This window comes from Emys orbicularis, chromosome 4 (genome assembly GCF_028017835.1).
Source record: "Emys orbicularis isolate rEmyOrb1 chromosome 4, rEmyOrb1.hap1, whole genome shotgun sequence".
Lineage (NCBI taxonomy): Eukaryota > Metazoa > Chordata > Testudines > Emydidae > Emys > Emys orbicularis.
This window is the reverse complement of record NC_088686.1, coordinates 128,251,474-128,279,031: the sequence shown is the minus strand read 5'-3', so window position 1 is coordinate 128,279,031 and position 27,558 is coordinate 128,251,474. Positions and strand designations below refer to the sequence as shown.

General features: G+C 41.8%; 1 protein-coding gene across 4 annotated transcripts in view; it reads left to right on the top strand.

Moving 5' to 3' along the window:
- KDM5B (lysine demethylase 5B) overlaps positions 1–27,558 on the top strand; it is a 188,952-nt gene that overhangs the window by 143,599 nt on the left and 17,795 nt on the right. For all 4 annotated transcript variants that reach the window (XM_065403804.1, XM_065403805.1, XM_065403803.1 and 1 more), the window contains 6 exons: positions 511–625; positions 1,283–1,638; positions 4,225–4,363; positions 8,272–8,451; positions 9,639–9,797; positions 25,163–25,648. In XM_065403804.1, the coding sequence (XP_065259876.1) occupies positions 511–625; positions 1,283–1,638; positions 4,225–4,363; positions 8,272–8,451; positions 9,639–9,797; positions 25,163–25,648 (1,435 nt within the window). The remainder of the gene's footprint in view (positions 1–510; positions 626–1,282; positions 1,639–4,224; positions 4,364–8,271; positions 8,452–9,638; positions 9,798–25,162; positions 25,649–27,558) is intronic.

Below are 27,558 nucleotides of genomic sequence, written 5' to 3'. Positions count from 1 at the left end.
CACCTACACTGGAATTGACATGAGCAAGCACTCGAAGAAGAAAAAACTGTTCTTTGAGATGTGTTGCTCATGTCCATTCCATTACCCGCCCTCCTGTCCCTCTGTTGGAGTTATCGAGAAGAAGAAACTGAGAGGGCAGAGGGCTGGCGGCACCTGATAAACCATGGAATGAGCGCGGCACTCCAGAGGGCACCACAGCTAGCCCTACGGATACTGCTAACATAAACGTCTCCGACCGCACATGTGGGTGCGTGCACACCTACAATGGAATGGACATGAGCAACACATCTCGAAGAACAATGTTTAAGAAAAGGTGGGTAACCATTTTTTCCAGTCAGTTTCGCATATAGACAAGTCCTAAGTCACTTAGATACCTTTGAAGATCATGCTTTTCATGTATAATCTCTGAGATAAAGTTTCTGAAAATTCATGAGTAGACTTAAAACTTTAAATGTTGGAGTATGTTTTAGTGACATCTGACAATCTGGAAATGCCTATATGTAATTGCAGATATCGTTCTGGTGGAGGAAAATCCCCAAATCAGCTGACTGTGAATGAGCTTCGGTTGTTTGTAAGACAGCTGTATGCTCTACCCTGTGTCCTCAGTCAGACTCCATTACTGAAGGTAACTTTGAGAGCTCTAAAGAGGACGGGGAGGAACTAAAACACTTAAAGATAGCAATAAAATGTTCTTAAGACTGCATACAGTTGAACAGCTAGTCTAGAACAGGAATTCACAAGTGGAAGGACTCGTGTTCTGTTTAGTGTTGCTGATACACTATTTATGAAAATATTCTAAATCTCAAGGTATTAAGAGGAGGATGAGCATTTCAAGGTAAATTTTCCTCGTGCATTCCTTGCATCATACACTATGCCTACACTATAGTTTGTTGGCATAACTTATGTCACCCAGGGGTGTGAATATACCACCCCCGACTGACATAAGTTACATCAGCATAAGCACTTGTGTGAACAAGCTATGTTGCCAGTATAGCTCCTGCTGTTCGCAGGGGTGGTTTTTTTTATGCTGATGGGAGAGCGCCTGTCGGCATAGAGCGTCTTCACCACACATGCTGCAGTGGCGCCGCTGTTTTAGTACACCTGTGCCGCTGCAACACTGTACATATAGACATGGCCTTAGTGAGGTGTTTGCCAGTAAATTCTACTAGCAGTGCTTTAACTAACAGAACAGCCAAGATTGCAGTGCTGTTGGGTATAGGAACTTTAAGCTTTGACAATGGATTTCTCCTTTTGTTTTAATAGTTGCTGTTGTGTGTTTCAGGATCTTCTTAATCGTGTGGAAGCTTTCCAACAGCATAGCCAAAAACTTCTCTCTGAAGAAATGCCCAGGGCTGCAGAACTGCAGGAGCTATTGAATGTCAGCTTTGAGTTTGATGTTGATCTTCCACAGCTAGCAGAACTGCGGATCCGTCTGGAGCAGGCACGCTGGCTGGAAGATGTACAGCAAGCTTGCTTGGATCAAAGCTCCCTTACTCTGGATGATATGAGACGACTCATAGACTCAGGCGTTGGACTAACTCCTCATTCAGCAGTTGAGAAAGCAATGGCTAAACTGCAAGAACTTCTTACTGTGTCTGAACACTGGGATGACAAGGCCAGAAATCTGATAAAGGCCAGGTAGACGCTGAATCTTAGAGTTTGGGAATAGGTGCAATTAGTGTTGCATCTTTCATTTGGTAACCCAAAAAGCAGGCAGTTCACATGTGGTCCTGACCTTCTTGCCTTTGTTTTTCTCTTCATTTTTATGAGTGCATGAATATACTAATGTGTCATTACTTAGTTTGTATCAGGTATTGCATGGAACTTTGTAATATTGGATGATGTGTAGACAAACACTTCCATGCTGCTTATATATATCTTACGTGGACAAATGAAGGGAGGGGAAGATGGAAAGGACCTGTAAAAACAGTTGAAGGTTCAGATCAATTCAATTGTTTACTCCTCCATCAGTGTTTCAGATCTTAGTGCTTTTCTACACAATAAAGCTAAAATGTGAATTATAAGCTAAGATGTGAATTTAAACCAGTGTGGTTCTACCGGTATCAGTCCCCCATGTAGACATTCTTATACCGGAATAATAGAGGCTTTTTTGATTTTAGCTTATGTTTCTTAAGATAGGATGTAAGCTAAACCAAAAAAACCCACTATTATACTGGAATAAGAGTATCCAAGTGGGGTGGTTTATACTTCTATAGTTGTAATTATATCAGTATAAATGGTAAAACTCTCCCATGTAGACAAGGCCTAAGGATGGAGAGAGGAGGAATTGAGATGGAATACCTCCTCACTGTGATAAGGATGCTGCTGGGCGTTTCACCCTCAATATAAAGGAAGAAATAACATTTGTTACGTTCATTAAGATGTAATTGAAAGCTGTATGCTAAGTGCAGATTCTATGAGACCAGAATTTGGCTCCCAGATCCTTGGCTTCATATTTATTTAAACACTAGAGCATTTCTTACCACTCTTGTACTAGTCACATTGTTTATTATTTAAGACAAATGTGATGGTAAAGCGCAAACTACAGAATAAGTTTGGCTTGATCCCACAAAAAATCAGAGCTATAGGTGAAATTGTGCCTGTAAGCAACAAAACTAAGTTATGAATTGCAGAATATACAGTATGTAATAGCATCATGACAAATAAATATTTTTTCCTGAAGCCCCTACTATTAGCTGACAGGTTTGAGTTAAGGGTGAATCTGCTGTATCTCTAAAAATTTCCTGCCTTTGGAACTTTCTAACAGATGCTCAGGCTCTCATTCAAAGGTTTATGGAATTTTAAATTTTATGTTAAATCTCCCTCATGGAAATGTATAATCACTATAAAATAAAAACCCAAATTTTCCTGATTGGTCACCGCAACTCTGATGAGAAGAAAAAGGATGCATGTAGTACACTGCTTTTTCTTTTAAACCACTTTGGACACCTCTTTTCAAAATATATAAGGCACTCCAGAATCAAACAGCAGCTTTTTGAGTAAACAAGGTTCTAACACCTTCGTTTGCTACAGTGACTTTACTCTCTTCATTCTTTTTAGCTGAAAGTGAACAACAAATTAAAAACCAATGGAGTTAAACGTAAATTTGTGCCAGATGGCCCCATTAACCAGGCTGAGTGTGCAAGGCAGCAATCGCCCCAAGATAAGTTTTAAGTAGTCTTAAACAACCAACCATTTTTTTTCTCTCTCTGAAATCCTCGTGGTACATACTCAATAATTCAGTACCAGGAAATGTACCAAAATGATTTCACAGGCACTGAAGGACACACATTTGAAATGTTTACATTTGACACAGTTAAAAAAAAAATACTGTGGTGAACAACCTCTCCTTAGCTTTCTTTTCAAGTTCTTCAGTATACCTAGCAAAAACCTTTTAGATGCAGGGAAAAAAACACTTTTAAAATGTATCTCTCAAGTTTAGTGGGTATGGTGAACCGAAATCTCTGCTCAGTCCCCCTTTTTTTTTTTTTTTTTTTTTTTTTTTTTTTAAGTCAGCTCTGCGACAGAAACTCATATACAGTACTCTGGGTAACTTCGAGTCTTACACCTCTACATTCCTAGCTACAATGATCCAAGTTGGCATTTAAGTCACTGGCTAGTGGTCTCTGTCTACTTTTCCCTAGACTGAGATCCATATTGCTCACCTTTTCCAGGCATAAAAAAACTTTTTTTTTTTTTTTTTAAAGTGAGAGGAATAAGTCCAACAGCCCTTTCTCACTTATGTGGTATATGATATTTGTGGAGGGGCATGGATGTGGGGTGTGGTGTCCTTTTCTTAAATTGTGCCTAGTTTTAGCCTGAATTTAACTATTACAAAAATACCAGTTTTTTTAAATGAATTATTTATAAATCAAAATGTTAACACTCCCAAATGTCACTGCAGTAATGACTTACTTGATAGCCAATAATTAGGTATTGTGCCATACATTATTGTTGTTAAAACCCTAGTCATATTACCAAGACACAAATTCACCGGTAGTTTTGGGCATACCTTCCTCCCTCTGAAACAGCTCCTTGAACAGCATAGTTTTTTAGTGGTAAGAATGTAGTCTCATTCTTAGAATTGTGTGTGTGTAGGGTTCATCCCTAATTCAGTTCAATTTGTTTTGTAGTTTGAGATTTTTCACCAGCCTTTGAATAACAAAGCTAAAATGAACTACTTTGTATCACATTTTGAGTAGGCTGTGTGTATCATTTACATAGACCACGACAGTCAGTAAGCAGTCTTGCGGCAGCAGTCAAGGAGATAGAGGAGATTCCTGCCTATCTCCCAAATGGTATTGCTCTGAAAGATGCTGTACAGAAGGCCAAAGATTGGCTACAGGAAGTGGAGGCCCTGCAGGTAGGTAAATTGTTCCTGTTTGTTATTCATTTGGGAATATTCATAGATTGATGTCAGTAGACATGTCACTTCACTGACTTTTGCATATGCTAGAAGTATGTGCTTCAATCTTCTTTGAAATTAAGCATGCTGGTTTTGTAACAGTTACTGCCTTAAAACAACTAGTTAAATTATGGACTGATGAATGCTTAATTTTTACTTATATCTCAGGCAGCAGTGGACCTTATGTATATTACTTGAATCTGGAATTAACTTACTGCAATGAATCTATAAAATGAGCTGTTGATAGATAAATAGTGCAAAACATTCCTTAATATATGTCTCTCACAGCCACCAGTTAACAATTATGACACTATATTTTAACACTACTATAGTTTTTGTACCATTATCTAGCCACAAAAAAGCTTTGCTGGTAAAAGCCACGTTGCTAAGACTATTTTATTTCTAGCTTACTCTGGTCATTATTTTAACGTTAGGGATTGCCTATTATTTTCAGAGATTGTCTGATGACTATTTAAAACAGCATAGTTATACTGTATCTGTGTAGTTTTTTGCTTATGGCCCAGTTATTAAGCTAACATCTAGTTGTAAATATATAATATGCATTATATGCCCAGTGACGACAGAATTCTCACGTGAACTAATTTTGGAATTACTGTGATGATAATAGATAACATGAGCAGCTGTTCATGTCAGATAAAAAGTGAGGTTAAAAAAAAAACATTTTACATTCCTTTACTCATTTCTAACACTCTTAATATTCCCATTTGTATAGAGAAGGCTTCTCTGACTGGACCCATTTATACATGTATCAGTTAAACATTCTGAAAACAAGTCTGATGGACTCAGTGATAGGAATGAGTCTGGCCCTCGAGAACCTTGTCTGCACTGGAGCTCCCAGAAGTGCTACCAGTGGGCATTTTTGGTAAATGTCCCTAGTGTAGAAATGATATATGAATGGTTTTCCTCTTATGTATTTTATTTTGCATTCACTGTTGAAGTCATGACAGGAATTGGCTGAAACTTCTGTCCTATGAGAAGTAATGTTTTACTTTGGTGATTTTTTTGTCCATACTCGATGGCTGTCATTTATTTATACTCTGTCTTTAAAGGAATTGATTGATTTGTGAGTACACTGATAGTGAGCTTCCCAAGCAAGTTGAAAGTATGCAGTGTGCTGACAGACCAGAATTTTGGGCTTTCCACCTTAGCCGATATCCTACTATGTGATACTTTATCATAATAGGCAAAAATTGCTCCACACAAGAGAAGCATAGCTGTTGGAACTACATTCTGTCTTCTTTGGCTGAAATGGTGTGGCTGAACAACTTGTGCAGTGGTTAACAGATTAATATCATGTGATCTGGATGTTTATTCCTTAAGACTATTCAGAAATTGCAGCTAGTTTGGAATGTAGTAGTTGCCTATTGTAGATTCATAGATTTTTAAGGCCAGAAGAGACTATGGTGATCATCTAGTCTCACCTTCAGTAAAACACAGACAATAGAATTTCATCTAGTTAACTCTTGTGGTAGAGGGAATTATTTTTCCCTACTGTACTGCTTTATGTACTGTGGTTATACTAAAACATATCATTTAGACAACCAATCTCAGTTTAAAGACCTAAAGCAACAGTGAATTAACCACTTCACATGGGAAACTTTTATTATCTTCAGTGTTAAGAATGTGCATCTTGTTTCCAAATTGAATTTTTCTGACTTCAAATTTCAAGTGTTAGATCTTGCTATGCTGTTATCTTCTAAACTTAAAGGGCCTCCTAATATCAGAAACCTTCTTCCACGTGTACATACTGAGAAACTCTCTTCAGTTTTTCAACATCCTTTTTAAAGTGTATACAAGGGATATGTTCTCTTTAAGGGAAAGGATGGTTCAGGGGTTAAGGCAGTAGCCTGGCTCTTAAACCAAGGTTCAGTTCCCTACTCTGCCACAGACCTTCCTATGACACTGGGCAAGTCGTAATTTTTTTTTTTTTTTTAAAGGGCGCAAGAGATCTAGATGCCCAAATCCTGTTGACTTCCCCTGGGAGTTGAGCACCTAACTTTCTTAGGTCCCTTTGAAAATTTTGGCCTTAGTTTCTCTGTGGGCCTTTGTTCTTCTTCTGTAAGATACAGATAACATCACTTCTCGGCCTCAACAGGTGTTGTGGGGATAACTACGTTAAAGATTGTGAGAAGCTCGGCTTCTACAGTAATGGGGGTTAGATAAGTACCTAACAGATAGATTTAGTAGTTTAAAATTGTGGCAAAACTGCTGCTAAAAGCCAAATTTTGCATTGTCCATATAATTTTACATCTAAAGTCACATTAGCCTGTAAATTGGAAGATGATCTTGAGTTTGGGGAAAATTGAAGATCGTCTGATAAAGTAGTATGCCAAAATGCAGGAACCCAAAAACTGAGCTTTTTTCAAAGTTACAAAATCCTTCTAACATTTTTTTGCACATAGGATAAAACAGAGATAGGAAGCACAAGAAACCTATATCACTGGACACCCCTCACTGAGTTTAGTGCATGGTACTGAAAACATCTAACATGAAATATAATAATTTCTTAGACCTTGTTTTTTAGAATTACAGACTGGAATTAACGTACTACTGGCACACTACACAGACTCCTGTGCTCTCTCCTCTTCCCCATTGTACCTTTGAATTGTGTGGTATTCTGTTAGCAAAATAAGAGTGCTGCTTCATTCCATTTTTAATGTTTTAAATTATGGATCACTTTCTTCATACTGTGTACTAGATCTCAGGGGTAGGGTGGTGCAATGATAGGTATGAGAAAAAAAAGTGGTAGAGGTCTTTAGCAGCTGTTCAAAATAACTCAGTTTTTAGGATGCTTTGTCTTGGGAACTTTTTTTTTCGGATGACTTCAGATTTTCTCTACGAGTTCTACCCTGACCTGACCACTAATTTTCAGTCCAATATACTTTTCTTGGGATTTTAAAGAGGCTGAAAAATTTACCTTTTAACAGAAACTATGAAGAGAGAGTGCGTTTCCTGGGTTTTGTAAGTTTGGGTTTTGTTTATTCTTACAACACTAACTTTTTTTGGAGATATCATGTGGCGACACCTTAACTGAACATTTGCTGGTTTTCTAATGTTTAAGTTAGGGGCTTTGACGTTCCACACACTGAAGGATATGAAGAGAAGGCCCTGTTGAGTGGCAGCACCCTTAATTTCAGCTCTTTCTCTATTTCTAAAAATGTATTTGATTGAATCACTTACAACAAACATTGTTTCCTATAGCAGTACATAGTATCAGTGCTATGCAATCTTTTGTCAGTTGAGTTTTGGATGAAATTTAAGATGTTTGTAACCTGTAGAGTCCTAAATGGTTTGAATTCTGCCTGTTTCAGAAATCACCTCTCCTTTATGTGATTCTGCCATGCTTCCAATTGATGGAGCCACTTGATCTGTAGACCCCTAATTAAATGAACAGGGGCTGCTTTTAAGGGGAGCTCTGCTTTGGAATGTTACTCTGCTATGATGTGCATAGACTGGATATGCATAGACAGGTTTTGATTTACCTTCAGGGCACACTAGAAATTCATTTGCTTTCCAGCAGAGAGGGATTCATGGTGGTGTAGATACTAGGCGCTTTCAGCTGGGGGAGTCTTTTTGGCCTGGAGTTATTTTGTAGTTGTCCTTTTTTTTTTTTTTTTTTTTAATGCTTTCAGTTTGAAAATGTACTTTATTATCAGGGCATTTAAAAAACACAGATAACAAACTGGTGCCAAAAATTGAAAAGAAATCATAAATAGGACTGTTCTCAGTAGGTGAATAAAGTGCCTAGATTCTGTTTTACAAAACCTCACTCCAGTTGATTCAAATGTCTTTGTTCTGTTTTTGTCTTGTACAAATCAAGCATCTCTTAATTTCTAATTCATTAGGCTGGAGGACGTGTGCCCGTGCTAGACACACTTGTGGAACTTGTGGCGAGAGGTCACTCTATCCCGGTACATCTGGACTACCTGCCAAGGCTAGAGTCTTTAGTGGCAGATGTTCAAGCTTGGAAGGAGTGTGCAGCCAATACATTTCTGACAGAGAACTCCCCTTACTCACTTCTAGAGGTAAGAACTCTAAACTGTATCCACACATGTGCACAGAAAGAATAGGAGTACTTGTGGCACCTTAGGGAATGTCTACACTACCCGCCGGATCGGGGAGCGGCGGCAGTCGACCCCGCGCTGTGAGGAAACGAGGTAAGTCGACCTAAGATACGTCGACTTCAGCTACGCTATTCTCGTAGCTGAAGTTGCGTATCTTAGGTCGATTCCCCCCCCAGTGTAGACCAGGCCTTAGAGACTAACAAATTTATTTGAGCATAAGCTTTCATGGGCTACAGCCCACTTCATCAGATGCATAGAATGGAACATCTAGTAAGAAATATATATACATACAGAGAACATGAAAAGGTGGAAGTAGCCATACCAACTGTAAGAGGCTAATTAATAAAGATGAGGTATTATCAGCAGGAGAAAAAAAACTTTTGTAGTGATAATCAAGATGGTCCATTTTAGACAGTTGACAAGAATGTGTGAGGATACTTAACATGGGGAAATAGATTCAATATGTGTAATGCACAGAGTTCATGTCTAAGTAGTCCCTCACTGCTGTAGGTATTAATCCCATAAAAAGCTGAAATTGGCATTAATATTTTATTAAATGTTTTTGCAAAAGGTTTTAGAGGCATTGTGCATATTGTAAGTTTACTGCATACTTCTCTTCAGCCTGGAGGAGGCTTGTTTTGTATTTTCCTTAACTAACTAAATTGGAAACAAAGACTAACTGTGCAGACAAACTTCCCATATCAAATTCTTAAGTACAGTGTGAGCAGAGAGGTGCTTGTGACACTGCTCGTTAGCCTGGATATTAATCTAAACTGTTGCAGCAACTAGAAACATTCCTAACCTTTTCCCAGACCCTCGTTTATAAACTGGGGGTGTCTGGAGGGGCAGCCTTGGAGTCTTAGTGTGGCCAGGAGCTGACTAAAGTCAAGAGGGAATAATGCGTGCTGCAGCAGAGTCTCCATGGACCTCCACTCCATATTAAAGATGAATTTGGCTGCGGTCTCGTCCATTTCAGTAAATGGGATTCAGTCCTCTGGCTACTGTTTTTCCCCCAACATAACCTTTGCTTAGTCAAAGTTTTAGGGTACTTCTGTTCTAAATGGACTTATGAGTGCGTGGCCATGTGTTATGCCAGGATAAATGCACTGAGAAATGCTCCACACAGTTGTGCTTTGGCTGTTCCTTAGGTCTTGTCTCCCAGATGTGATATTGGAACACTGGGTCTTAGAAGGAAACAGAAGAAATTAAAGGAGCCAGTGCCAAATGGAAAGAAGAGAGGTACCAGGCTGGAGAGTCTTTGTGATCTGGAAAGAGCTCTGTGTGAGAGTAAGGAGACGGCCTCTGCGGTATGTATTAAGCTTTGAAATACAGGCTCCTCTTAGGGTTTTTTCCCCATTTGATTTTATATCCCTAGTATCTCCCTGCTGCCCAGCTTCTCTCCCAGCTCTCCACAAGAGGGGTGTAGAATTCTCAGGAGTCTTGTGGTGTTGCTAAGTCTTGCCCCCTCGTCAGTTCTGCCTCTGGTGATTCATAGATTCATAGATTCTAGGACTGGAAGGGACCTCGAGAGGTCATCGAGTCCAGTCCCCTGCCCGCATGGCAGGACCAAATACTGTCTAGACCATCCCTGATAGACATTTATCTAACCTACTCTTAAATATCTCCAGAGATGGAGATTCCACAACCTCCCTAGGCAATCTATTCCAGTGTTTAACCACCCTGACAGTTAGGAACTTTTTCCTAATGTCCAACCTAGACCTCCCTTGCTGCAGTTTAAACCCATTGCTTCTTGTTCTATCCTTAGAGGCTAAGGTGAACAAGTTTTCTCCCTCCTCCTTATGACACCCTTTTAGATACCTGAAAACTGCTATCATGTCCCCTCTCAGTCTTCTCTTTTCCAAACTAAACAAACCCAATTCTTTCAGCCTTCCTTCATAGGTCATGTTCTCAAGACCTTTAATCATTCCTGTTGCTCTTCTCTGGACCCTTTCCAATTTCTCCACATCTTTCTTGAAATGCGGTGCCCAGAACTGGACACAATACTCCAGCTGAGGCCTAACCAGAGCAGAGTAGAGCGGAATAATGACTTCTCGTGTCTTGCTCACAACACACCTGTTAATACATCCCAGAATCATGTTTGCTTTTTTTGCAACAGCATCACACTGTTGACTCATATTTAGCTTGTGGTCCACTATAACCCCTAGATCCCTTTCTGCCGTACTCCTTCCTAGACAGTCTCTTCCCATTCTGTATGTGTGAAACTGATTTTTTCTTCCTAAGTGGAGCACTTTGCATTTGTCTTTGTTAAACTTCATCCTGTTTAACTCAGACCATTTCTCCAATTTGTCCAGATCATTTTGAATTATGACCCTGTCCTCCAAAGCAGTTGCAATCCCTCCCAGTTTGGTATCATCCGCAAACTTAATAAGCGTACTTTCTATGCCAATATCTAAGTCGTTGATGAAGATATTGAACAGAGCCGGTCCCAAAACAGACCCCTGCGGTACCCCACTCGTTATGCCTTTCCAGCAGGATTGGGAACCATTAATAACAACTCTCTGAGTACGGTTATCCAGCCAGTTATGCACCCACCTTATAGTAGCCCCATCTAAATTGTATTTGCCTAATTTATCGATAAGAATATCATGCGAGACCGTATCAAATGCCTTACTAAAGTCTAGGTATACCACATCCACAGCTTCACCCTTATCCACAAGGCTCGTTATCCTATCAAAGAAAGCTATCAGATTGGTTTGACATGATTTGTTCTTTACAAATCCATGCTGGCTGTTCCCTATCACCTTACCACCTTCCAAGTGTTTGCAGATGATTTCCTTAATTACTTGCTCCATTATCTTCCCTGGCACAGAAGTTAAACTAACTGGTCTGTAGTTTCCTGGGTTGTTTTTATTTCCCTTTTTATAGATGGGCACTATATTTGCCCTTTTCGAGTCTTCTGGAATCTCTCCCGTCTCCCATGATTTTCCAAAGATAATAGCTAGAGGCTCAGATACCTCCTCTATTAGCTCCTTGAGTATTCTAGGATGCATTTCATCAGGCCCTGGTGACTTGCAGGCATCTAACTTTTCTAAGTGATTTTTAACTTGTTCTTTTTTTATTTTATCTGCTAAACCTACCCCCTTTCCATTAGCATTCACTATGCTAGGCATTCCTTCAGACTTCTCGGTGAAGACCGAAACAAAGAAGTCATTAAGCATCTCTGCCATTTCCAAGTTTCCTGTTACTGTTTCTCCCTCTTCACTAAGCAGTGGGCCTACCCTGTCTTTGGTCTTCCTCTTGCTTCTAATGTATTGATAAAAAGTGTTCTTGTTTCCCTTTATTCCCGTAGGTAGTTTGAGCTCATTTTGTGCCTTTGCCTTTCTAATCTTGCCCCTGCATTCCTGTGTTGTTTGCCTATATTCATCCTTTGTAATCTGTCCTAGTTTCCATTTTTTATATGACTCCTTTTTATTTTTTAGATCATGCAAGATCTCGTGGTTAAGCCAAGGTGGTCTTTTGCCACATTTTCTATCTTTCCTAACCAGCGGAATAGCTTGCTTTTGGGCCCTCAATAGTGTCCCTTTGAAAAACTGCCAACTCTCCTCAGTTGTTTTTCCCCTCAGTCTTGATTCCCATGGGACCTTACCTATCAGCTCTCTGAGCTTACCAAAATCTGCCTTCCTGAAATCCATTGTCTCTATTTTGCTGTTCTCCCTTCTACCCTTCCTTAGAATTGCAAACTCTATGATTTCATGATCACTTTCACCCAAGCTGCCTTCTACTTTCAAATTCTCAACAAGTTCCTCCCTATTTGTTAAAATCAAGTCTAGAACAGCTTCCCCCCTAGTAGCTTTTTCAACCTTCTGAAATAAAAAGTTGTCTGCAATGCAGTCCAAGAATTTGTTGGATAGTCTGTGCCCCGCTGTGTTATTTTCCCAATATATATCTGGATAGTTGAAGTCCCCCATCACCACCAAATCTTGGGCTTTGGATGATTTTGTTAGTTGTTTAAAAAAAGCCTCATCCACCTCTTCCACCTGGTTAGGTGGCCTGTAGTAGACTCCTAGCATGACAGCTCCCTTGTTTTTTACCCCTTTTAGCCTAACCCAGAGACTCTCAACACTTCCATCTCCTATGTCCATCTCTACCTCAGTCCAAGTGTGTACATTTTTAATATATAAGGCAACACCTCCTCCCTTTTTCCCCTGTCTATCCTTCCTGAGCAAGCTGTACCCATCCACACCAACATTCCAATCATGTGTATTATCCCACCAAGTTTCAGTGATGCCAACAATGTCATAGTTGTATTTATTTATTAGCACTTCCAGTTCTTCCTGCTTATTACCCATACTTCTCGCATTTGTATATAGGCATCTAAAATACTGGTTTGATCTTTCCTCCCAGTTTTGTCCTGACCCTCCTTTCTCTCTGCCAATATAGCCCACACTCCCTCTCGTTTCCGACCCATCTCCCAGGTCTCCATGTTCCCCACTTACCTGTGGGCTTTGCTCATCTGTCCCCGTCGAATCTAGTTTAAAGCCCTCCTCACTAGGTTAGCCAGTCTGTGTCCAAATAGGGTCTTTCCCCTCCTCGAAAGGTGAACGCCATCTCTGCCTAGCAGTCCTTCCTCGAATAGCATCCCATGGTCTAGGAAGCCAAAGCCCTCCTGGCGACACCATCTTCACAGCCAGGCATTCACCTCCATGATGCATCTGTCTCTGCCCAGGCCCCTACCTTTGACAGGAAGAATCGAAGAGAATACCACCTGTGCTGGCAGAAGTAGTCAATTTGGCTTATTCTCACTAGTTTGTTTTTATATATTTTAGATTTTATTTCTTTATTTGGGCAATAGCAATTTCATTCAGTTTATATCTCCTCTCTTCAGCCTGGGAATCACCAGGGTACTGAGGTTCCAGCCCTCTGGTGCAGCATCTCTCTACAGGGCTTTGTCTTCCCACTCTTCCCCTCACCCCTGACCTAGCACACACATATGCAGAGTTGCTCTGCGTGTTTCTAGCAAAGTCCAAGAGGTGCTAGATTTGTGAGGTTGCCTTTCAGAAGCTTCTGAGAACAATCTCTGCTCTGCTTACTACTAGCCAGGTGACCTTCCCTTTGCCAGGGCATGAAGCTCTGAGTCAAACCAACACGTCAGGGCCTTATGATTTCTCCTTCCACCGTGGAAAAGCTCAACCAAGAGCAGCAAGTTTCCTCCCAAAAGGATTCCCACTCCTGTTCATATCAGAGATGCTCTCCAAATTCAAGGTTGCTTCTTCTGTGAAGCTCTGTTTCAGGTTCAGAAGAGGAATTGGTTTCTGGGCTGCGAAGTAGGGGTACAGCAGCTCAGCCAGAGAAACTGGTTCTAAGTCTGAGGTAGAAAAGGGTTTCTCTTCAACCTTCACAGCTGGGACTCCATGTCAAAGTGCAAGGAGTGCTTTGGGTAATCTATGCCCAGCCAAGAAGCACATAACATCTCCATTTCTCATGCATCATTGGATGACTGTGCAGTAAGTGAGAAATCCCTATCTATGTACAAAATGCCACTTGATTTACTGAACAAAGCCCAAGTTACTAGGTCTTTCAGCTTTCCTTTCAAACTTCCAAGCCCCCTATTGGGCTCTTCACATAATCTGGATTTGCTCCAATGCCTATCCTTGGGTGGGTGAATTCCAGATAAATTACATTGAAGCACAGGGCCCCCTCCCTCTTGGGACAGGGAGACAGCAACTCCTAAGAAACCTTAAAAAACCCAAACCCCCACGCATATTACTCCTTCTTTTCCCCCCCCCCCCTTCCCATAGTTCTGCTCTTGAAGAGGGCAAATTCTGAATCACCCTATTACCACTAGAGCTGGACAGTCAGGAAAAATTCCTGTGCCTGAACACTGCAGTAGTTTAGTTTGCAAACTGGCAAAACAGAAGAAGATCTAAAAATTGATTGAAAAACCCTATTGAATACTCTCATCCTTTGAGGACATCATAGGATCTGAATGTGAACCGCCAGTTAGAACAAACAAACAAAAAGAAAATTTCATACATCATAGGTATTAACTCTCAATACAGCAGTAGCCCTACCAGGAGGGGGACTTTGTACCAAAAGATCTTATAAAGCTTAAGTGCCATCAGTTTTGCTCCCAAGAGGGTCAAAGCGCTGGCTTTTTGGATGTTTTTCTGTTATCATGGATGAACTCCCAGTTGTATGCCTTTACTCCGATACGATTACTATCCAGAGTCCTATTTGAGGCCAAGCGGGAACATGGTTGCCTCATATTAATAGAACCAGCATGGCTTCGACAACACTGCTTCTCAACCATATTAGCAAGGCCTCCTCTACCAATCCCATTAGATTCAGACATGATCTCTCAGGAACATGGCTGTCTGTTCCATCCCAACCCCCACAGGCCCTCCACTTGACAGAGTGGATGCTTCCTGGCTAACACCACTAGAAATGACTTTATTGAAAAATATTGAGGAGGTGCTTCTGAACAGCAGAAAGCCTTCAACTAGGCGTACTTACCTGGCCAAATAGAAATATTTTTCTATCCGGTCTGAACAGAGAAGTGTCTCTCCAGTGTTTTGAATTATCTGTTGCACCTAAAACAGCAAGGCCTGACAGTTCCATTAAAGTACATTTAGCAGTGATTTCAGTGTTCCACCCTCCAGTGAGCAGTAGATTGCTTTCCACCTCTTTGGAAATGACCTATGTTAATAATTTTGGGTGAGGGCAGAGGTAAACTTTATCCTTATGGAAAAATATAAGGAGATTCTGGAATCAGGGCTCTCAATGGACCCACTCTCCTTGCTGAGGTTATCACAACCAGAAATGCCACTTTCACAAAGAGGCAATAAATAAATTGCCTGATTCCACATGAATCAGGCAATTTATTTGCCAACATTTTCCCGAAGCCTCACACGCATACAGATGAGCAAGCAGAAGCTTCATTGCTGTATGTGAGGAGAGCACTGGCCTTCTACTTGGACCGCACCAGAACCTTTAAGATCCTCAATGCAGTTATTTGTCACGATTGCAGATGCGGTGAAAGGCAAATCGGTTTCCACTCAGAGGACTCTTGCATTTGTTTGTACTACCGGTTAGCTGTATCACACCACCCCTTGAATATTGGCTCATTTGACTATAGCAGAAGCAACTTGAGCAGCTTTTCTAGCACAAATATCCATTCAAAATGTTTGCAAAGCAGCAAACTGGTCATCAGTGCACACTTTTTCTGCTTATTATGCCATTTTCCATCAATCCAGTTTCAGACAGGCTGTTCTACAATGCTGATCGGGTAGACTCTGAACCCGCCTCCACATTAATCTGCTTGTGAGCCACCTAATGTGGAATGGACATGTACAATCACTTGAACTAAAAATGGTTACCTGCCTTTCCATAACTGTTGTTCTTTGGGATGTTGTACATGATCATTCTGCAAGGAACTGAGGGGCATTGGGGGTAGCTGCACCTTATTGCACCTTATCAGAAGGAGGCTTTCTTCGGACAGCTAACTAAAGTTTCCAGATCACAGGTCTTGGTTCTAATGCAGGGCTTCAATCCCCTGACATCTGCTGGGAGCGCAATACAGCAATGCACAGACAATCCAGGAAGTTTTTGGAGAGAGTTGGGGACGACTTCCTGGTACAAGTGCTGGAGGAACCAACTAGGGGCCGTGCGCCTCTTGACCTGCTGCTTACAAACAGGGAAGTAGAAGTGGGTGGCATCCTGGGCAGCAGTGACCATGAGATGGTTGAGTTCAGGATCCTGACAAAAGGAAGAAAGGAGAGTAGCAAAATACGGACTCTGGACTTCAGAAAAGAAGACTTAGACTCCCTCAGGGAACTAATGGGCAGGATCCTCTGGGAGGCTAATATGAGCGGGAAAGGAGTCCAGGAGAGCTGGCTGTATTTTAAAGAAGTCTTATTGTGGTTGCAGGAACAAACCATCCCGATGTGCAGAAAGAATAGCAAATATGGCAGGCGACCAGCTTGGCTTAACAGTGAAATCTTCGGTGAGCTTAAACTCAAAAAGGAAGCATACAAGAAGTGGAAATTTGGTCAGATGACTAGGGAGGAGTATAAAAATATTGCTAGAGCATGCAGGGGTGTAATCAGGAAGACCAAGTCATAATTGGAATTGCAGCTAGCAAGGGATGTGAAAGGTAACAAGAAAGTATGCTAGCAACAAGAAGGTCAGGGAAAGTGTGGGACCCTTACTGAATGGGGAGGCAACATAGTGACAGATGATGTGGAAAAAGCTGAAGTACTCAATACTTTTTTTTAACTCGGACTTTACAGACAAGGTCAGCTCCCAGACTGCTGCACTGGGCATCACAATATGGGGAGGAGGTGAGCAGACCTCAGTGGTGAAAGAACAGGTTAAAGACTATTTAGAAAAACTGGATGTGCACAAGTCCATGGGTCCAGATCTAATGCATCCAAGGGTGCTGAGGGAGTTGGCTGGTGTGATTGCAGAGCCATTGGCCATTATCTTTGAAAATATGTGGCGATTGGGGGAGGTCCAGGACGATTGGAAAAAGGCAAATATAGTGCCCATATTTTAAAAAGGGAAGAAAGAGAATACGGGGAACTACAGCCTCACTTCAGTCCCCGGCAAAATCATGGAGCAGGTCCTCAAGGAATCCATTTTGAAGCACTTTGAAGATAGGAAGGTGATCAGGGACAGTCAGCATGGATTCACCAAGGGCAAGTCATGCCTGACCAACCTGATTGCCTTCTATGATGAGATAACTGGCTCTGTGGATATGGGGAAAGTGGTGGATGTGATATATCTTGACTTTAGCAAATCTTTTGATACGGTCTCCCACAGTATTCTTGCCAGCAAGTTAAAGAAGTATGGGCTGAATGAATGGATTATCAGGTGGCTAGAAAGCTGCTAGATTGTTGGGCTCAATGGGTAGTGATCAATGGCTCGATGTCTAGTTGGCAGCCGGTATCAGGCAGAGTGCCCCAGGGGTCAGTCCTGGGGCTGCTTTTGTTCAACATCTTTATTAATGATCTGGAAGATGGGATGAATTGCACCCTCAGCAAGTTCACAGATGACACTACACTTGGGGGAGAGGTAGATTCGCTGGAGGGTAGGGATAGGGTCCAGAGTCACCTAGACAAATTGGAGGATTGGGCCAAAAGAAATCTGATGAGGTTCAACAAGGACAACTGCAGAGTCCTGCACTTAGGAAGGAAGAATTCCATGCATGGCTACAGGCTGGGGACCGACTGGCTAAGCAGCAGTTCTGCAGAAAAGGACCTGAGGATTGCAGTGGACGAGAAGCTGGATATGAGTCAGCAGTGTGCCCTTGTTGCCTACAAGGCCAACGGCATATTGGGCTGTATTAGTAGGAGCATTGCCACCAGATTGAGGGAAGTGATTATTCCCCTCTATTTGGCACTGGTGAGGCCACACCTGGATTATTGTGTCCAGGTTTGGTTCCCTCACTACAGAAGGGATGTGGACAAATTGGAGAGAGTCCAGAGGAGGGCAACAAAAATGATTAGGGGGCTGGGGCACATGATTTATGAGGAGAGGCTGGGGGAACTGGGGTTATTTAGTCTGCAGAAGAGACGAGTGAGGGGGGATTTGATAGCGGCCTTCACCTACCTGAAGGGTGTTCCAAAGACGATGGAGCTAGGCTGTTCTCAGTGATGGCAGATGACAGAACAAGAAGCAATGGTCTCACGTTGAAGTGGGGGAGGTCTTGGTTGGATATTCAGAAACACAATTTCACTAGGAGGGTGGTGAAGCACTGGAATGGGTTACCTAGGGAGGTGGTGGAATCTTCCTCTTAAAGGTTTTTAAGGCCTGGCTTGACAAAGCCCTGGCTGGGATAATTTAGTTGGGGATTGGTCCTGCTTTGAGCAGGGAGTTGGACTAGATGACCTCCTGAGGTCTCTTCCAACCCTAATATTCTATGATTCTATGATTCTACTGGCATGCAATGGCAGACTGCTGTAGAGTGTGCTCGAGTCACCCCAACAGGAACCACTGAGGGAAAAAGTTTTCTAGCAACTGTGCACAAGGTGCAGACGCAGCTACAGTGGTATGGGCATGTGCAACACATCTGGAAGAACAACAGTTGTGGAAAGGTAGGTAACTGTTTTTTCATTATTTATCTGTAGGGTGCCTAAGCATGATCCCAGAGGCTTCGAGGTGTACTCACCATACAAATAATAAGAAATTAATAAAATCCTCAACATGGCAGTAGGGGAAGTTTAGGTTGGATATTAGGAAAAACTTTTTCACTAGGAGGGTGGTGAAGCACTGGAATGGGTTACCTAGGGAGGTGGTGGAATCTCCTTCCTTAGAGGTTTTTAAGGTCAGGCTTGACAAAGCCCTGGCTGGGATGATTTAATTGGGGATTGATCCTGCTTTGAGCGGGCGGTTGGACTAGATGATCTCCTGAGGTCCCTTACAACCCTGATATTCTAGGATTATGTTTTCCAAGGTGCATTACTTTGCATTTATCAACATTGAATTTCATCTGCCTTTTTGTTGCCTAGTCAACAATATTCTGTGATGGGAATATTTTAACCAGAACCATGAGAATTTCAATCTCAATTAGCCTTTTTCCAGTCATTCGGGACCTCCTCTGATCACCATGAGGTTTCAAAGATAATGGCCAATGGCTCTGCAATCACATCCGCCAACCCCTTTAGCACCCTCACATGCAGTGCATCCGTCCCCATGTACTTGTGCTCGTCCAGCTTTTCTAAATAGTCCTGAACCACTTCTTTCTCCACAGAGGGCTGGTCACCTCCTCCCCATACTGTGCTGCCCAGTGCAGTAGTCTGGGAGCTGACTTTGTTCATGAAGGCAGAGGCAAAAAAAGCATTGAGTACATTAGCTTTTTCCACATCCTCTGTCACTAGGTTGCCTCCCCCATTCAGTAAGGGGCCCACACTTTCCTTGACTACCTTCTTGTTGCTAACATACCTGTAGAAACCCTTCTTGGTACTCTTAACATTCCTTGCTAGCTGCAACTCCAAGTGTGATTTGGCCTTCCTGATTTCACTCCTGCATGCCTGAGCAATATTTTTATACTCCTCCCTGGTTATTTGTCCAATCTTCCACTTCTTGTAAGCTTCCTTTTTGTGTTTAAGATCAGCAAGGATTTCACTGTTAAGCCAAGCTGGTCGCCTGCCATATTTACTATTCTTTCTGTTATTCTTTCTATTTACTATTCTTTGTTGTTTTGTTTTGTTTTTTATCAGGGGGTATTTTTGGCCTTAAGTTTAAAGACGTTTAGAGTATGTTAAAAGAACAGGAGTACTTGTGGCACCTTAGAGACTAACAAATTTATTAGAGCATAAGCTTTCGTGGGCTACAGCCCACTTCTTCGGATGCATAGAATGGAACATATTATTGAGGAGATATATATACACACATACAGAGAGCATGAACAGGTGGGAGTTGTCTTACCAACTCTGAGAGGCCAATTAAGTAAGTGAAAAAAAATTTTTGAAGTGATAATCAAGCTAGCCCAGTACAGACACTTTGATAAGAAGTGTGAGAATACTTACAAGGGGAGATAGATTCAATGTTTGTAATGGCTCAGCCATTCCCAGTCCTTATTTAATCCTAAATTGATTGTATCTAGTTTGCATATCAATTCCAGCTCAGCAGTCTCTCGTTGGAGTCTGTTTTTGAAGTTTTTCTGTTGTAAGATAGCCACCCGCAGGTCTGTCATTGAATGACCAGACAGGTTAAAGTGTTCTCCCACTGGTTTTTGAGTATTATGATTCCTGATGTCAGATTTGTGTCCATTAATTCTTTTGCGTAGAGACTGTCCGGTTTGGCCAATGTACATGGCGGAGGGGCATTGCTGGCACATGATGGCATATATCACATGGTAGATGTGCAGGTGAATGAGCCCCTGATGGTATGGCTGATGTGATTAGGTCCTATGATGATGTCACTTGAATAGATATGTGGACAGAGTTGGCATCGGGCTTTGTTACAAGGATAGGTTCCTGGGTCAGTGTTTTTGTTCAGTGATGTGTGGTTGTGAAAAGATGATCCCTCACTCTCACAGATCTTGGGAGACAGACCTGTCCTCGCTTACAGACAACCCCCCAACCTAAAGCAAATACTCACCAGCAACCAGTGGGCTGTAGCCCACGAAAGCTTATGCTCTAATAAATTTGTGAGTCTCTAAGGTGCCACAAGTACTCCTGTTCGTTTTGCGGATACAGACTAACACGGCTGCTACTCTGAAACCTGTCATAGAGCATGTTAAGTGTATCTAGCCCCCCACTCTCCCATTCCCCCTCTAAACTCCTTCGCAAAACTCCCCTGTTCGCTGCTCCTATTCACTAACCTGTTCATTTATCTTGTCAAGTTTCATTTCTGGCACAAGGAAACTAGAATCCCAGTTATACTAGAGCTTTTCCAGGGTGGTTTGGATAGCCTTGCAATAATGCATCATAGCAAGACAGGTGTTAACCCTCAGCAGTGTTCTTTATGCAGTGTTCTAGTTCTTTGATTGAGCAACCTCAAATACCCAGATTCCTCAGACTGATCAGATAGTGCTTGTTGCAGGTTTTGTCTGATCTCCCAACACTGCACCCATCTCCAGTTATCCAAGCCCTCATGGCAGCACATTTCAAACCCATGACATCTAACTTACCCATTCTGTATATATGTATGTGTGTGTGTGTGTGTATATATATATATATATATATATATATTATATATCCATCCATCCATCCAGGCCTACCTTTCTAAGAGGCATTATCTCCAAAAGGCATGTCTCAGAATTAGTAACTGTGCAAAAACCTCACTGTACTTAGAACTCCAGAATCCTTTCTGTCAAAGGTAAGCTCTCTGTTCAGTCTATGCTGCTTACTGTAGCTTTGCATTGCTAGAACAATACAAAGCAGCTGGAGTGTGGTGATGAACCTGGCTCTTAATTTGCAATTGACTTACTGGGTCAGATATTCAGGATACAATGTAACTTTTTGTTTTTAAATTTAACTTTTTAAAAATAATATATAGGTAAGCTTCCATGATAAAGTGGGAAATTTGAAGCTTGTAGTTGAAAGGAAAGTTATTTTTTATTAAAATTGCACCATACCGCTACAGTAATGATGAGTAGAACTAAAGATTTATCAAGTTTAGGCAAAAAGAACTATAAAAAAGGGACCAAATGTTAAGGCAGGCACACAAACTTCACTGAGTGCCTGCAAACTATGCTGTTTTAAGACTACATAGAGACAAACCAGAAGAGTAAAGAGAGGTATGTTCAGAGAAAAGTATCCATATACCATATCTGCTCTTGGGTGCTTTTGAACCTTGGTTTCAGCTTTAAGTCACCTTCAGAGAAGTGAGAGTGGAATCCTTTTTATATGCAGGGCAAGGTTTTGGGGAGTGGGGGGGGGTAAAGATTATTTTGCAAGGGTATCCAATTTTTATGAGCATTAAATTTGGAAGAATGTTTGTCAGATTACCGTGGAGCTCTTTGCTGGAGAAGCTGCTATTCTTTGAGTGGCTTTTGCACATTCCCATTCTTGGGATGTGCCAACAGTTCAGCTAAGCCAGTGGAACCTTCTAGTAGCAATGCCCAGTATAGCACCCATGCCCTCTCTCCTCCCTTCACTGTTCCTCAGTAAAAGAGATGTGGGGCATCAGCCGCCTTAGTTCCTTCCAATCATAGCAGACTGACCAGGAACCTCACCAGACTCCCAACCCAGATTCACCTTTCTAGCTTCATTAGCTGTTAGTTCTTTATTTATTTTTATTTTCTTATTTTTTGACTAAGGTTCTTTGCACCCTGGTGCAGATCCTTGGTTCCAATATGTCAGAAACAAAGACAATGATATCAGGGCTCAAGAGTTGCATCTTTTGCCTTGATTTTCCTACTTCCAGATGCACCTTTGGCCTGCTTGGGGCAAGATCATTGACCTTGTTTTTCCATATGCAGCACCTTCACTCCCAGGGTCAGAAAAGACCGCGAGAATTGCCTTCAAGCTATGCAAATGAAGGAGCTATTAACAGCTTCAGCACTGAAGTGCAGGGATCTATAAGTGCTGGGAGACCACCCTCTCCTGCAACCTCCAAAGACCTTAGAGACTAACAAATTTATTTGAGCATAAGCTTTCGTGGGCATGTAGTGGAAAACACAGTAGGAAGATATATATCTATATCTATATCTAGATAGATATACATATATATACACACACACACACACAGAACATGAAACAATGGGTGTTGCCATACACACTATAAGGAGAGTGATCAGTTAAGGTGAGCTTTTATCAGCAGGAGAGAAAAAGAACTGTTTGTAGTGGTAATGAAAATGGTCCATTTCCAGCAATTGACAAGGAGATATGAGGAACTGGGGGGGGTGGGGGGGGAGGTAGGGAAATAAGCATGGGGAAATAGTTTTACTTTGTGTAATGGCCCATCCACTCCCAGTCTTTATTCAAGCCTAATTTAATGATGTCCAATTTGCAAATTAATTCCAATTCAGCAGTCTCTCGTTGGAGTCTGTTTTTGAAGTTTTTTTGTTGTAATATTGCGGACTTTTAGGTCTATAATCGAGTGGTCAGGGAGATTGAAGTGTTCTCCAACTGGTCTTTGAATGTTATAATTCTTGATGTCTGATTTGTGTCCATTTATTCTTTTACGTAGAGACTGTCCGGTTTGGCCAATGTACATGGCAGTGGGGCATTGCTGGCACATGATGGCATATATCACATTGGTAGATGTGTAGGTGAACGAGCCTCTGATTGTGTGGTTGATGTGATTAGGTCCTATGAAGGTATCCCCTGAATAGATATGTGGACAGAGTTGGCAATGGGCTTTGTTGCAAGGATAGGTTCCTGGGTTAGTGTTTTTGTTGCGTGGTGTGTGGTTGCTGGTGAGTATTTGCTGCAGGTTTGGGGGCTATCTGTAAGTAAGGACTGGCCTGTCTCCCAAGATCTGTGAGAGTGAGGGATCGTTCTTCAGGATAGGTTGTAGATCCTTGATGATGTGCTGGAGAGGTTTTAGTTGGGGGCTGAAGGTGATGGCTAGTGGCGTTCTGTTACTTTCTTTGTTGGGCCTGTCCTGTAGTAGGTGACTTCTGGGTACTCTTCTGGCTCTGTCAATCTGTTTTTTCACTTCACAAGGTGGGTATTGTAGTTGTAAGAACGCTTGATAGAGATCTTGTAGGTGTTTATCTCTGTCTGAGGGGTTGGAGCAAATGCGATTGTATCGTAGAGCTTGGCTGTAGACAATGGATCGAGTGGTGCCTACTGTCTCCAGCTTTCATCCAGACCACACCACTCAATCCATTGTCTACAGCCAAGCTCTACAATACAATCGCATTTGCTCCAACCCCTCAGACAGAGATAAACACCTACAAGATCTCTATCAAGCGTTCTTGGAGAAGGTACAGAAGAGTCCATTAAACTTCAGGAAGCATTGGACTCGCCTGGGTTATGATCATAAGTAGAAAAGGTTTTTTTTGTGAGCATCCAGCAATAAAATAAACACAGGTTCAGCTGCTGTTCTATCCGTAATGGAGTACTTCATTTTAAATCCTTGGGACTATCCATATCATCAGTAAAAGTACATCTCTCAGCCATCTCATCTCATCACAGCTTAGTGAGGCAAAACTCTGTATTTTGTAATAAAAAGGTTTTTGGAGGGTTTTAAAGTACATCTACCTCTAGTTAGAGAACCCACACCAACACAGGACCTCAGTTTAGTACTTAGTTCATGAAACCTCCCTTTATTGTAGTTATCACTTCCGCTGCAGGCTCTCAAGGCTGACCCTCCCTCCCCCTTAGTCTTTCACAAAGGTCCTCCTTCACACACCCCAAATTTCTCCAAGGTGGTAACAGAATTCCAGTCCTATCCTTGCCAGTATTTTCCCCCAGGCCTCACTCCCCACTTAGGGGAAGCTAATCTACACACATTGGATGTTACAAGAGCATTACCCTGCTGTTTGATTAGGTCTGAGGAGTACAGGAAATTGCCTAGACTGTCTCTTATGGGGAAGAGAGTGAAATTCAGGCACTTACATCCCAATGCCGTTCTAAGTAGGTTAGACTCTACTGACGAGTGTTATAAACATGCCAGTGCTCCTCTTCCAGAAGTGCGTAGAGTGCACCCAACTAGAGTGAAGGCTGCTTCCGTATTAGTGATCTGTAGAGGTCCCTCTTGAAGCTCAGTTCAGACCATCACCACACACTGTGCCTTAGATCTGACATCTAGATCAGATCCTCAATTTGGTAAAGAAGTATTAAAATCTCTGTTTAACTAGGCCTTCTCATCTCACTATTTGGAAGGGGGAGCACTGTTTGCCAAACTCCCAAGAGTGGGAGTGTGCGTAGGCCACTGGCAGAAGAAGTGAAGGTTACTCACCTGTAACCAGAGTTCTTTGAGATGGACTCTGCTCATTCATGCTCCCCATCCAGCTTCCCCTGTTCCTTGGAATCCTAGCTATAACTCTGGACCCAAGGAAGGTGGTAGAAGGAATTGAGGCAGATAGAGCACCAGGTCCACTCTTACAGCCTCACCCTCCAAATGTTAGGATCAGTGATCATGAGAGCATTCCAACTGGCACTGTTACTGAAAGGTCTAATCTGCATTATTGGCACATCTCAAGAGTGAATGTTCAGAGGTCACTCAAAGAACTCCAGTGACTAACCTACATTTAGAGGGGATTCTGTTTTTGCTGATCCTGGAATTAAATGCATTTGTTTTAACTCCCTTGCAGATGGCCGCACTTGGGGAAGCCCGTTTAAAGGAGATGGAGGCACTGCGTTCTCTGAGAGCAGCAAATGAAGGGAAGGTGCTATCTAATGAAGATGATGCAGAGATGAAAGTTTGCCTTTGCCAGAAAGAGCCAGCGGCACCAATGATACAATGTGAACTCTGCAGAGCGGTCTTTCATACCAACTGTGTTTCAGTGCCCAGTATTTTTCAGGGACCTTGTGTTTGGCTCTGTCCTCACTGCCATAGATCAGAAAAGCCACCTTTAGAAAAAATCCTCCCTTTACTGGCTTCCCTGCAGCGTATCCGTGTGAGGCTTCCTGAGGGAGATGCTTTACGGTATATGATAGAGAGAACTGTGAACTGGCAGCACAGAGCACAACAAATGTTATATTCAGGGAATCTAAAACTTATACAAGACAAAATTGGCTCAGGATTATTGTACAATAGATGGCAAGCCACAGCATACCAGTTGCCAGAGACAAACAAGGTGAGATTGAATTTACTTCTAGGAGTGGCTAGGAGTGATCTGAGTTCAGCAAGAGCAGTTTGCCAAATTTCTTTGCATTTTGTAGATTCTACTTGAAACAGAGTAATTATATGTTCATGCAGTGTCTTCAAAGAGGTATTACCATGGCAGATTATTATTGTATTGCTGGCTAATTCTCAAGTGTTGATCCCTCTACAACTTTGAGGAAATGGGAGTTTTCCTTGTTAGTTGGGGAGTATGTGTGTATTATCCACCATGTTGTCCAGCAACTTGGAATGCTGCATTCCTCCCCTGATGGAACTGAGAATGCTGCATCCTTCTCAATGACTATCCTTTTGGATTAAGTCTCTGTTGAAGATTTAGTATCCCTACCTATCCTGTTAAAGCACCATTTTGTGTGTGTGTGTGTATGCATGCATGCATGCATGTGGAATGGGGGAGGGGGTGTAGCTGAGGGGGTGTAGAAGATGTATATGTTAAGATGAGTAGGGCCTTTAACAACACATGGTGGGGTGACAGGGTGTACGATGGGTTTCATTTTCCTGAAGGAAGGGGACATAGTTTTCAGAAGTGCAGAATTGCTGTTATTTGGGTGTTAACAATCACAGTAAACATGTTATGGGACCTCTAGAGGTAAGAGTTCCTTCAGCAAAACCAGACTTGATTTTTCTAATTTTTCTAAGGCAAAAAACAAACCCCAAAATGCTTTAAAAGAAAAGTTTCAGGTCTTTGTGCATCAAAAAACAAACCACAAAACCTCCTTTACAGGTCACTTTTAAGGTGTCTATAACTTGAAGTTAAACTCTCGACTTACTGAAACGTCTTACTCCTGTTAGCCCAACCTTGTTCGATATCAAATTTGTCTATTTGGTCACTTTTGACCTGCCTAATTATGTTTTAAGAAATATTCCAGCTGTTTTTGGTAGTCATGTAAATCAGATACTTTTGCCACACTTGGTAACTATATAGACTAAAATTTTAAAATGGAGTCCATAAAATTAAGCACCCAAGTCCTCATTCAGGTGCCTAAATAAAATTGTCCTACTTGTTACGATTGCTGAGCAACCACAGTTCCCATTGAAGATAACCAGATAACTTACATATTTAAATACATGACTTTAACCACGCAAGTTTGAATATTTTGGCTAATGACTTTAGTGAAGAATGTGGAAGTTTTAGTTTAGTTTGAAAAATTTGCTTAAGAAATAGTCATGAACAATTGGTTTAGGGCCAGATTTTCAAAGGTGTTGAGATGCCTACAGATGCAGTTAGGCATCAAGTGGGGTTTTTAAAAGTGCCTAAATAGATTAGGTGGTCTGAAATGGGCCATCTTGATTATCACTACAAAAGTTTTTTTCTCCTGCTGATAATTGCTCATCTTAATTAATTAGCCTCTTAGAGTTGGTAGGGCAACTCCCACCTTTTCATGTTCTCTGTATGTGTATATATATCTCCTTACTATATGTTCCATTCTATGCATCCGATGAAGTGGGCTGTAGCCCATGAAAGCTTATGCTCAAATAAATTTGTTAGCCTCTAAGGTGCCACAAGTACTCCTGTTTTTTCTGCGGATACAGACTAACACGGCTGCTACTCTGAAACCCATCTAATTCCCAATGGTTTCCATTGAGATAGGCACCTAATCTGCTTGGGCACTTTTGAAAACCCCATTCGGTGCCTAGCTGCATCTTTAGGCACCTCAGTACCTTTGAAAATCTGGCACTTACTCTGTTCATAGACTCAAAGGCCATTAGTTTCCACACTGTTATCCCTGTATTGAGTCCACTAAAGCGTATCTTCCAGAAAGGCATCCCACCTGGATTTGAAGACATCAAGATGTGAATAGAACCTAGGTCTACTGAGTCCCAAGCCAATGCCCTAGCCACTGTACCACACTGTGTCCTCCTATA